We start from the raw sequence: 12,634 nt of genomic DNA, 5'->3' as shown, positions 1-12,634 counted from the left end.
ATAGGGTCAAAGTCGGAAATGGAAGAAAAATCCATGTGCCTGAGATTTTTGTGACAATGGATTCAGTACTGTCTTGTGGGGCTGATTTTATCCATGTAACAAAAAACAGTGTGTAGATTAGGCTTTTCCAATTGGGATTCCTCACCCCCCATAACCACCCTTTTTTGTCTGTTTGGTATTCTTCTCCAGTCAAAATGTTTTATGGCGTAGACCATGGACACACCAAACAATGCTCTTGCTCATCTCATCGTACAAGCTCCAACCTTTATCCTTTCAGAGTCACACATAAAAATAAACTAAGCCCTTAACCTGTACCTCTCCGCTAATTATGCAATGTAAGACAATGCTTCCCAACCTTTTTACCATGGAGGAACCCCCTAAAATAAAACCCCTGCTTTAATTATTATATCCGCAAAGTACAGTATTTAGTGGTCAGTAAGGAAGCATGCTTCCCATTTTACTGACCAGTGGGAAGAATGTCACTCTTACAGGTCATAAGATCATTGGTATCTATTGAACTGACCTGAGAGTCACTGCTCATTGCTCAAGCAACCCTCAGCAACTTCTGGAGGAACCCTAGAGATCCACATCCAGACAATGACCTCTATGCCAATCAATAAACCGATAAATGAAAAAAGTCAATATATGTAGTCAATAAAAAAGATGGTGAGGCCAGTGTACTGTAATGTGGTATAATATTGGTATCCACATCTAAATATTAATGAAACCAGCTAGTTTATAAAAGGACTTATTGACATACCAACAATAATTACAGGATATCTCAAAATTATTTTATATGGTCTCATATAAAGTAAAAAAGTCAAATATATATTACCGTGGACTGCTTACCATTTAAGTTCTTATCTGTTCCCATTGCAGTATTCTATCTACAACACATAAGCACCAAATGTTGTGAATGTCATTTAAGTTATTTTAAGCAAGGAACAAATACAGACTAATTAATGCATTATCAATGCCTTTCATGGGTCTATTGCTGCTTCTTCAGATGTATGGTAACAGAAATGTACCGTATATACCTCCAGGTAATGGTGCAATCAGTCCCCAGTGAATTCTTCTTATACCAAATGTGTCCCAAACTGAGCCCCCCTTGTACTCACTCCAGATCCAAGCCCTTTAAACAACTATATAGGAATGGAAGATCCTTGTTAGGACATTTGGAGGAGTAGGCAGGGTATGAGTAGCGCATGAATAGAGACCAGAGCAGGATAGTTCAAGATCTTTCTAATTTTTTTTATTGGCAAAATTCCTGCCGGTATCCCAAAAAGTCCTTATCTGGACTTGGTAGAATAAGTCAAGTTGCCATACAATAATTGTTCAGCAAAAGATATATTTGTCCTAATTTTCAAAGAACAGCCTAGGTAATGCAGTACCAGTGTTTCAGTAAATCCTGAATTTCGCTAAGACAGGTTCATCAGACTTCACAGGAACTACTACGTAGAACAAAACCCCAAAAGTTCCCAAAGACAGTTTTTTTTTACCGGATTAATTCTATTTGTATTGCTATCTTGTCTGTATGTTATATTGTTACCTTAAAAAATGTACCAGGCAGCCATACTTCTTCAGTTTTTTTGTTTATTATAATTACAAAATTACCCAAACAAGAAAAAATATGTTTTGCAGTTGAACTAGTAACATTGTGCTTTTAAAAAGTTTTAAAAAAAAAATTGTTTACTTTCTGGTTATAATAAACTAGTTTTAACAACCTTTGGAATTTTAAGGCTTATGTTGAAAATACACTTATATTGTCCAAAGTTGCAAGGTATTTGTGTGTAAGAGGTGGTAATGAGAAGTGATCACAGCAAGCTTATATGTCTTCTCAGCTTAATGAAAAGATGGTGACAGTCTCATTACAAAGGCAGGATGAAAGTGCTTCAACTCTCGTTTTTAGCAAAACAGCATATTCACGAGTACCACAGCAACATACTACCATTGCTGGAAGTTTTCCATTAATAGTTTGTTCTCTTATATGTTTTAAATCTGCATTGTTGATTGGAGATCTTAGAGACAGTTAACTGCATATTCACGAGCACCCACAGCGATCTACTACCATAGCTGGAATTTTTCCATAAATGATTTGTTCGTTTTCGTTGAAATATAACATATTGATGGGAGACATTTTTGTTGGGGTGCAACAAGGACCTGCAGAGCCTCTGGGATTTGCTTGCTGAACAAGATGAGTATGGGGATACTTTTGCAAGAACACAATTCCACATTCACCAGAGCAGTAGTTAGCTTTGTATCTTTTTGGTGCAATAATCCAGTCCCATCCAAAAGCTTCAAAATCAACTGTCAGTGGATAACGGCAACACCGAGATTCTGTTGAATGTTCGTCACAGTCTAGGCCAAAGTCCCTACGGGATCTTTTTGGAGTATCCATCACTTTAACCTCTATGAAGGGATTCTGGTGGTAGAAAGGGACAGTAAATTTTCAATGTATACATTACAATTATGTACATTTGTAAATATTTAACACAAAGTGAAATTCAAGAACAATGTATGATATAAAATTCCTGAATCTAGCTATCCAAAATGAAACACAACAGCAATTTTGTACCAATAAAAAGGTAACTAATAAATTCATATAATCTGTGATAAATGCACATTATTTGAAATATACGGGCAGTCAGGTTGCTGTGCAGAGACTGCTTTCTTACCTCACCCTTAGTGACCTGTATGGAGTGGGGTGGCAGTGAGCAGTTCAGTACTGCTTTCTATAAGTTTCAGGTACTAACTGGTAACCTGGCATGTCTGACATTTGCCAGAAGGACAGGAGTATTAGCGTATACTGCTGCCTATTTGTAAGACTGTAAGCTCTTTTTTATTTTGTTTTACTTGAACTTTATTGGATAGTAAGCTCTTCTACATTTTATTCTGACTTATTATTGTTTTAAAAGATGATCCTAAAAGAAAGTATGCTTTATCCATGCATAATAAAATATGAGTATAACTGTCCTTTTCTCTAATTTAATTCCTAATGAAGCAAAAATAAAGCTAATATAAATATAATGCTCCGTATTTGCTCCCATGATGTCAGATGCATGAATGGCCAACCAGCCAAGCACCTTAGGTGGAAGGGTAGCAAGCATTTGCTCCCTATATCCAAAATATTTGGTATTTACATTGCTACCAGTGTCCAAAATGGTCATTAAAAAATGGAGGGATCATGTGCATCTGGAAAATGCTTAATTTAATTTATTCTGTTGCTTTGCAATGCATTGTTAAAGCACAAGTTCACTTAAAATCAGAACAAATTTCAACGTTTTTTAATTGAAAGACAAGCTTAAATAACTTGCAAGATACCTTGAAAGGTATTGCCATGATTTTCTGGTGTACATCTGTAAATGTCAACAGCTTGGTCATAGATTATATGAGTATGCAAATATTGCAATAGGTTGCTCTAAAAAGAACCCTAGGACTTTAATGTGTTATCGAGAAATAGCTAGTGCTTACTAGATTGGAATGACTGATCACAGTAATTCACAACATCTCTTTGTGTCTGATGACCAGTTCCCATCATGGAGTATGTATTTAAAAAATTGCCTCCTAGTAAATTTCTATGCAGAGTTGCCATAGAAGAACTGGTACTAAACCACATTAGACAAGAACTTCTCCCAATGTAGATGGCTGTAGAACATTTATATCTTTTTACTCATTTTCCAGTCCTGTCTGAGTCCTGGGGGAAATTTGATTTGGTTGGACGAGTTACAATTTTTTTCTGGTCAGTCGCTATTATCCAAAGGATTCCCAAAGCCAGAGATCAGCCAGTGACAGGCGTGTCCCCTACTCTGTTCAAAGCACATTTGGGCAATCTAAGCATATGCCTGCAGAAAGTTAACTTGTGTAAATAGATCTCTAACCAGATGAATCAAATCTAAATGTTTGGCAAACTGGCAGCTACAGTCAGTAGACGGTAGATAAAGGGAGCCAGTCCTGATTGGATATATGTTAGAATGTTAAGGTCCTAACAATTTATATTTTCCATGTATACCCTTATTTTTTATTGGAATACAGAACAACCACTTACAGTATGGAAACATTGAGAGTGAAGGTGTTGTATAGTCCAGCAGGGGAAATCTCAGAAAGCTAACAATACTGTTTAGGATTTCAGTGCAGCAAATGCAGCATTAGCAATTAACTTCAGGAAATGAGAAGCTCACTGGATATTTGAAAGGAATAACAACAATTTGTCTGTATTTGCAGCTTTTTTAACGAGACAAAATACAACTAAATGTGCACTTGCACTTGGCAAAGATGTACTGCAGGATCTGATTTGGTTTATTATTATGTACATCCAGGAAACAACTTGTTATCAGAATGTTACCAGGTCTCCTATATATCTCCCAGGCCTTGAGTGTTCCTCATGAACAGTAATGTTGTGTAAGCCCAGTTATTTGCCCATTTTATTACATAAATAAAAACTTTTTTTATTCTGAGGTATAACTGACTGGTAAGAAGTAGTATACTATAATAACTGTACCCCCCAAAAAACAAGCCTGTATCTATTTTAGTTATTTGAGTGAACTAGTATGTTCTTTTAACAATATTCTGCATTGCTCACATATCATATCTAACATCTTTGTGGCTAAGATGGTAATGATAAACTTGCAACACCTAAAACTCCAACTGTGGACAGAATAAAAAAGAGACAGGTATGTTGTGACTATATTAAAAACTAATGTCACCACTATTTAAGTTGCAATATATTTCATTTTTGTTCTTGGGTTTAGAGAAATGTTAAGCTAAAACTACACTTAAGCTGTTATATTAATTTTATTACCCCAATTTTGTCACAAAAACCTCTAGCAGTTATATGCTTTCAGTATTAGTAGATTGCTAAAGAGATTAGATCATTTCTATGGAGTGAGCTACACACAGAGAATACATTTTGTAGGTAATATTAGCTCACGAGGAGTATTCTAGGAACATCTAAGATTGATTACTACTACTTACCACTGGTATAGCTTACTCCAAAGTAGGCCATTTCATGGCAAATAATCATTAGCAATTTAAAAAAAATTATTAAATTACTAAATTCTTCTGTGTAGTTTTAATCTAGAGGTGCCGGCAAGTGGTTACATTTATATATAGAATAGATTAAATGGCCCTTGAGGCTTGGTTCATGCAAATTCACATTTCTACTCAATATTTGTATGACCTACCAGCCCATCTTCATTTGAACCACGGTGACCTAACGAAATATCTCTACCATTTTCATCAGAAGCTTTTATTTCTATACCAATGCTCGATTCAGGTTGTTTAAGCCAGTTTTGCAGCGCAGATTTCACATCAAGACTTTTCCAGACACCAGGTCCAGGGGCCATCTCAAGCTTTAGTGTCCGGATTCCAGTAGATCTCATGCCATCGTTTGAAGATCTGGGGAGTCTGAATGTCTGCACAAAGACTGTGGTATGCCTTTGGACTGGCTTCAAATAAATCCAAAGCTGAGCTTTTGCTATTTTATTGTACTGCATAATTGAGCTGAATTTGAAGTAACAACATTTTTGTTTCTCTGTAGTTGAAAAGTCAGCTGTAAAATAAAGAAACAATAAAATATCTTTACTGGATCAAATCACACAAAAACATTAACAATGTTTAGCAATTTGCAAAAGTAGCTGGAATTTACAGGAAATGCAGGATTTTAGCACAAGAAAAGTTATAAAAAAAGTCTAGTAGTAGTTATTCACATTCAATTGGACTTGTTCTTGTAATGCGGAGGATGTTTGCAGCTTTCTAGGCCGCTATATCAGGTCAAGCGGTTTGGAAAGCTGTGAAACTTTATGTCAAGTTTAGTTGAATGTGATTAACTACTGCTAGATATACAGTACAATGACCTGGATCAGGGGTGCCCAACACGTGGATCGCGATCTACGGGTAGATTGCAAAGGCAACGCGAGTGGATCGTGGAGCCCTGTCTTTCAAAATGAACTCTACCATGCACAGGAATTACTGATGATGACTGATTAATGACTGATGATCATTTGGAAGTCTGTTTGAGGCTGGCTACCAGCAACTACTGTCCGGACTATGCAACTTTGGCTGACTCCATTCAGTTTAAGACGTCATCGGAGTAAGGTAATGGCCAAAAATGTACAGAATTGTATTGTGCCATACATTTTCATGCTGTTATGGAAGGTAAACAAATATATTTTACTTTTAAAGTATACTTGGTATATATATAAATACATATATTTTTAGCATTTTTATTGTTGGTAGATCATTTTGATTTGGTGATTTTAAAAGTAGCTTGCAAGCCAAAAAAGTGTGGGCACCCCTGACCTAGATAAATGAGAACCTTAACAGACATGTGGAAGGTAAAGTTACTTAGTTACTAGTATGATTTTTTTTGACAAAGGAATGTATCTAAGTAGATATAACCCCTAATTGAATTACATTTAGTGAGCTGGTCCTTTAAAAAATTTTTAAGAGACTACTTAGGTGTTGTGGCTTTACCTGGTAGAGGGCCTAAAACAATCAGTTCTTGAATAAACATTTGGAACATAAAGCTTCATTCAACATCATTCAACATACATCATATTCTACCATTCATTGTTTTAACAGAGTCTTAACCTTTTTTTAGCAAAACTCATCATAACTAGAAATATGTTGCTGCAGGCACTGCGCCAAATCCTTTTTTCACACTTGAACTGAATTATGTAACTGACCACACATGACCCTATATTATTGTTCCTTACATAAAATTGACTGAACAGATATAATTAGGTCTTGACTGTTCCTGGCCACAAGGGATTGTCCCTGATTTGTAGATTTTGTTTCAGAAACTTTGTCCTTGTTTATTTCTATTAGAATTGCAAAGCTTTTTTGTGGCATGGATTTATGTGTGTTCATTTGGGTCTAATAGTAAAATACAAAACTGTCTATGCAAATACAATAGGATGTGATGATGGCTATAGGGAGGTCTATGACCCCTTGTTATGAAAACAGCATTCAATTTTAAATAGATTAGGGAGGAGTTTAATGGTGGACATTGATTTTTCTTGACTTCCTGTACAACAGTCTTAGTAGGAAGTAAGAGGGGCAGCTGTCACTGGAATAGATTGGAAGATTTACTGTTAGCTTTTGCTAGACAATAGTCATTTGGACAATTAGAGAGGGTCACAATCTTAAGCTGCGTACACACGGCAAATTTTTCTCGCCCGATAATCGGTATCGGCCAATTATCGGGCGAAAATCTGCCGTGTGTACAGTCGGTCGTCGTCCATCGTCCGACGACCGTCCTGGCGGATCCATGGACGATGGACGACGACCGATCCTAATGAAAGGGAAGGGGAGAGCGCGCAGCAGGGTGCCGCTCCGTCGCTCTCCCCCTCCCCTCTCCATAGAGCATGAACGGTGCTGTATGTACAGCACCGTTCATGCATCGTGCAGTCTTTTCTCGTTGGAAAGGATCGTGAAAGATCCTTTCCAACGAGAAAAATTGCAGGTGTGTATGCAGCTTTACTTTTTCTCATCCTGTTGGTTCTATTAAATGCTTTGCACTAGATTAAGCTAATGACAGGCTGAGTTTGCACCATTTAAATCGTATAATCAAAATAGTTTTTAGAAGCATAACTGGATGAAGTACAAGTGATGTGAATAGGTAAACTCATATGGTGTTTACCCCCTGAAAAGAATTTGGTGTCCTCAAGGAACCCCTGCTGTAATTAATAGTAATCACTATATCCACAGCTCATAGTATGTTAGTATGGTGGTCAGTAGAAAGAATGTCATTGTTTACAGATAGCCAAAAAGATCATTGGTGTCACTTAAACGGACCTGAGAGGCACTAATTGCCCATTGTTGAAGGAACGCCTAGCAATATCTAGGGGAATTCTAGGGTTCCACAAAACCTTAGCTGAGAGATACTTGTATATACAGAGATCACTGTATGCTTTTTTATATTTAGCATGGTTCTAAAGTTAAATGTGGGCATTTACATTAAAGATGTACTGTGGACAAAACATGAAACATTATATTTTAATAAAATGTTCTGACAAATCCCAACAAATGAATAATTTAAAGAATCCAGTTTAGCCAACTATGGTGCTGGACAACTACCAGTCCATAAACATGAACCCTTTACAATTATTCACTTACTTCAACAAGCAGGTTATTTTTACATTACACAGCTTTCCTGTTACTGCTTGGCCAATGCTTTTACTGCAGATCATTTGCCATTGCTACTGATCACATGGCAGTTAGAGCCAGATGTATGTGGATTCCAATGCTTCCTCTAAATTCCTAAGTGATCCTGACAGCATGTGTGGAGCTTACAGTCCCAGAACTATGTGAATATTTATTTCAGGAATCTGTGAGATTAAACACATGCTTCTCCAAAATACCCATCATTGGCACATGTTGACTTCTCTAAATGTGCAGAATATTATCCGTTTATCTGTGCAGTGAAAAGGTTTGCTCCCCCAATTCTACAGTTGTATTCACTTAGCTATGGATTAAGGTGCTTATTTATCTAAGTGTGGTTCAGAAGGTGATTCAAAAATAGATGACAATTTAAAACATATCTGTCATGTTAATCATGGATACACTGTAGCTGAGTGGAGTGTGAAGAGTCAGACATTAGCAATGAAACAACATTGGTCTGGAAACAATTTTTTTAAAACTTTTGATAGTTTTGGAACATTTTACATTTGAGATAAAAGGTGTTGAAATGCTGTTCTAATGTTGGACTGGGCAAAGCATTTTTCAAGTGGTTAGGCCCAGAATGAACTAGACAATGGAAAAGCTGGCACAATTATTTCAATAATTTAGTGGATTGCTCAATGCCCAAGTGTCTTTTTCTGATATTCTAACAACCAATACAATCAGAAAAAAATCATTTTTGTTTCTTCAGACCCCTTCTAAACTAATTGGGAGGTAAAAAAATAATAATAGGGTTATGGTGAAATAAATCCTTTCATTAGTCCTACATATATTGTATTTAACACACAAAAGGCTCAACTCACAAAGCTCTAGCACTGGAATAACAATCTTTTTTAGCCACATGATTGTAGTTTTCACATCTCATTAGACTCACCTGAAATTATCTGTTAGTTTTATTGAAATAAGAGTTCATTTGTTAGCTTTGTGACCTGAGCTTAATGCCTGGATCATTTTAAATAATACTCAATAAAAAAATACCTGAAACCTTGCAAAGACAATTATTTAGATAGATTACCTCAGTATTCATATACCTACATGTGTTATGCTTAGCATTTATACAAATATAACTATATAAATTCAGGTGTATGTCATCTTACTAAATATCATTTGTCTGTTATTTCTAGGCCCAAAAAAACTAGATATATTTGTCTAGTTTGTCTGTATTTTGTACCTTGGGTTTGATTTGATAAGAAGTAGTTTTCACAAATTAACTCATGTTTACTTTGTGCACCCAAACATGTGCAGGGAATCCAAACTGACTGGCAGCTAATAATAATGAAAATGTACTTTTGTAGTACTGTAGTAAATCACCCTACAATATAATCTTTTGTATGTGCCTTTTTCATTGAATTATGTTTATTTTTTCATTATACAAGAACATGTATATGTTATGAGATAGGATGACTGCACACCATAGCCTACTTGGGCAATTCAAAAAACTGTAACAAAAGCAGATACCATGTATACTTGTTTTTGACTACTTTGTATTTTTACTTTTTAGGTTTACTCGATAAACTGCAAACCCCTTTAAAAGTCTTTAAAGTTTAGGCCAGTTCATGTTTTCTACAACTGAAAAGTGTTAGTAAAGCTTAGATAGATTCCTTATTAATATAACTTTGATAGAGATTTTCCCTCACTTCTTGGCACAGTGATAATGAATTTTACTAGACAAGTGAGGGGAAATCTGCAACAACACATATATTACAATGCTTTTTAGTAGAGTAGTAGAAGGCTAGTACACCTGTTATATTTTATTGCCATCTGTGTCCCTGTTGCAGATTTTCCTTCACTTCCAATTTAGGGAAACTATTGTTTCCATGACAGGTACAGAGAATAAATCTGCAGCACCCCGCTTGCATACAACCTAATAAAGTGCTAAAGCTTTCTGTATTTTTATAGGCAATTCATGTTTATACACTCTGATGCAGAAGTATAGTTGAAGAATTGTAGTTCAGCAAGTTGTGGTGCTGGACTGCTGCCATTCTGTAAATATTGGCATATTACAGCAAGTCATGGGTGACAGATTCATTTACTAAAACATTGGTGTATGATCACTTTATAAAATGAAAAAGTGAAGTTACATCCAGTTCAAAATTCTATGCCTAATGCAGGAGAACATAGATAATCAGGATTTGCATCCATCCATATGCATGATTGAAATAAGCGATTGGGATTTACCATGCTTAATACCGGTACATTTCTCTACTGCTTTTGCAAATTGGCCCCATGGTGAACAGTTTCCCAAAAAGGAATTCAAATAAAATACCTTTTCAGAATCTACCCATCTTATCATGAGTTATGTAATTTTTCGGTGTGATGGAATGATTTATTGTGGGTAGTTTTTTTTTCTAGTATGGGAATTAGTATTTTGGACCACTAACCAAAGTAAAAGAAACTGACAGCTTTTGTTTCTTCTCCCTAATTGCTAAAGTGCTTTAAGCAAACTCGACTGCACTGAGCTGGCATAGAAACCTGCACATCATCCCCTGCATTCTCATTAGTGTTTTCACACTAATTTTAATGACAAAAGCAAGTTAGTCACATTACATAATAACATTTAAACATTAAAGCATACATACCTACAGGCAAACATAAATCAGTGATATACAGAGAGCACACACACACAACATACAGCATACTATGAGCTATTTAGCATGGTTTTGGCTGTGCCATTTTTTCGCAAATCAACCAATTGCCAGTGTTCTCTAAAAATAGCCTGCAGCACAAATATCCAATCCCTCTACTGTCTTGTGTTTCAGCTTTTCCCAAGTGATTTTAGTAGAAGATTTCATGTGTGAATTTAAAGCTTGGCCTTTTCCATGTAATACAATACACACAACACAGCCTGGTAGTGTTCAGTTAAAAGAAGGGGGGAAAAAAAGCATTTGCCTTGTCCAAAGAATAAAAGAAGTGGAAGTGTTCTTGTCGGGGGGACTGACGTTCTTTACTTACGCTCTGTGGACATGGTGATAATAGTTTCAGTGGTGGCATGATAATCATCTTCTTCCATGGATCCCTCACTGCTGTCATCACCCTGAACGTCATACTGGTCAATCAACTCTTCTAACGGAGGGGCTTTGGGTAAAAGATGTTTTATAGCATCCTTGCTGATGTTAGGTGCCTGCTCCAGTCGAAGTTTGCTAAGTATTTGGATCTTGATGGCTTCTAATCTTGAAGATTTGCTGTTCTGTCTCCAGGTACAAGAACTGCACAGGATGTCTTTATCAGTTGCTTGATTGTTGTTCATATTCACAGGAGAAAGTATTACCAGAATGCACAGGTAAATATAACTGCAAACACGTACCTTTACCATGTTCTCATATAATATTTTTTTTCTAAATAGATGCACAGCTGCCAGGCTGTAAAAAGTTAACTTTCCTATCACAATTAAGATTTCAGCATAAAAACAAATCTGCAATGATAAATCATGTGTTACTTAGGTGTTCTTTTATACTCCAACTTGTGTTACGCTTTTGTCATCAGAGTCAGCTATTGGCTACAACATATTCAATGAATCTAACTGGCAGCAGTTAGACCCTTACTGCCAGAAGAAGGGTATGTATTACAGCACAAAGTGGTTTCATCATTCTGAACACACAACTGAATACATATCCTTGGAAATGCCTGCATGCTCATATTAGGACACTTACACTAACTTGAGTATATAAAATCATTCACATCTTTGTCTAGGAGCATTTTCTCAAAAAACACACATTTCACTGCAGCAATATACTCAATTATAGGCAACAAACAAAGGTCACCTAGAGTGCTGTTATCATTTATTATTTAATAAATATGATATCCTGCTAATATATGTTTTTTTAAATGTAATAGATGCTAAGAACCAATTTAAACATGATTTTATCATTTAAGGCATTATTACTTTATAGTATAGTGATCAAAATGCACAAATTAATACACACAAGAAATCCCTTCCATTCTAGAACTGTCATTATAAAATACCTACTGCAAACACAATCTAAACATATTTAAACCTATATTGGGATTGTAGCTGTATAGTAAATGACAGATACCTCCAGCCATCCCGGGTCACAGTGTCATATCTGTTAGTACGGTAGACTTTGCTGGCTTAACACTCTGGTGAAATTAGAGTGCTTATTCATGTCTGATCTCAATTGTTATGCTCCTTCCGGCTTTCTTCTCCTGGCTCCATAACTAGGATGACATTTATTCATGATTTAATGAATAAATGTCACGTTTTGTTCAGATCTAGTAGTGGAAAACAATATGGAATCACCCTTGTTTTTGGAAAAAGGAAACATACAGGTATGTCAAGGAAAGTCAGGATAGAAAACTATAACTGTAACTATATCTGGAAAATAGAAAATGCACAAAAAAAGAAATGAAAAACAAATGGGCAGAAACAGAAGTCAATGTTTGTGGCTGCACTGTATGAAATCGACTGAAGAGAATGGTAAAAAAAAATATAAAAAAG

General features: G+C 35.9%; 1 protein-coding gene and 1 long non-coding RNA gene across 2 annotated transcripts in view; one reads left to right on the top strand and one right to left on the bottom strand.

Moving 5' to 3' along the window:
• The window catches only part of LOC140335833 (uncharacterized), a 45,202-nt gene that overhangs the window by 4,207 nt on the left and 28,361 nt on the right, over positions 1-12,634 (top strand). The gene's annotated exons all lie outside the window — the stretch shown is intronic.
• Positions 1,576-11,583, bottom strand: LOC140335830 (growth/differentiation factor 8-like). Its single transcript, XM_072418805.1, has 3 exons — positions 11,131-11,583; positions 5,181-5,548; positions 1,576-2,422 (listed from the first exon to the last, which is right to left on the bottom strand). The coding sequence occupies exons 1-3, from the start codon at positions 11,489-11,491 to the stop codon at positions 2,042-2,044; spliced, it is 1,110 nt and encodes a 369-aa protein (XP_072274906.1). The 5' UTR covers positions 11,492-11,583; the 3' UTR covers positions 1,576-2,041.

The sequence above is a fragment of the Pyxicephalus adspersus genome, chromosome 7, assembly GCF_032062135.1.
Source record: "Pyxicephalus adspersus chromosome 7, UCB_Pads_2.0, whole genome shotgun sequence".
NCBI lineage: Eukaryota > Metazoa > Chordata > Amphibia > Anura > Pyxicephalidae > Pyxicephalus > Pyxicephalus adspersus.
Note: the sequence above shows the minus strand (reverse complement) of the source record. Positions and strands in the feature narration are given on the sequence as shown.

What these genes read in the sequence shown, in the direction of transcription:
- LOC140335830 (XM_072418805.1), bottom strand. Translation starts at nt 11,491, where the DNA reads ATGGTAAAGGTACGTGTTTGCAGTTATATTTACCTGTGCATTCTGGTA. An exon ending in TATCACCATGTCCACAGAGC is followed by an intron (nt 5,549 to 11,130) that starts GTAAGTAAAGAA and finishes TTTATTTTACAG; the next exon opens with CTGACTTTTCAACTACAGAG. An exon ending in GTTCAAATGAAGATGGGCTG is followed by an intron (nt 2,423 to 5,180) that starts GTAGGTCATACA and finishes TTCTACCACCAG; the next exon opens with AATCCCTTCATAGAGGTTAA.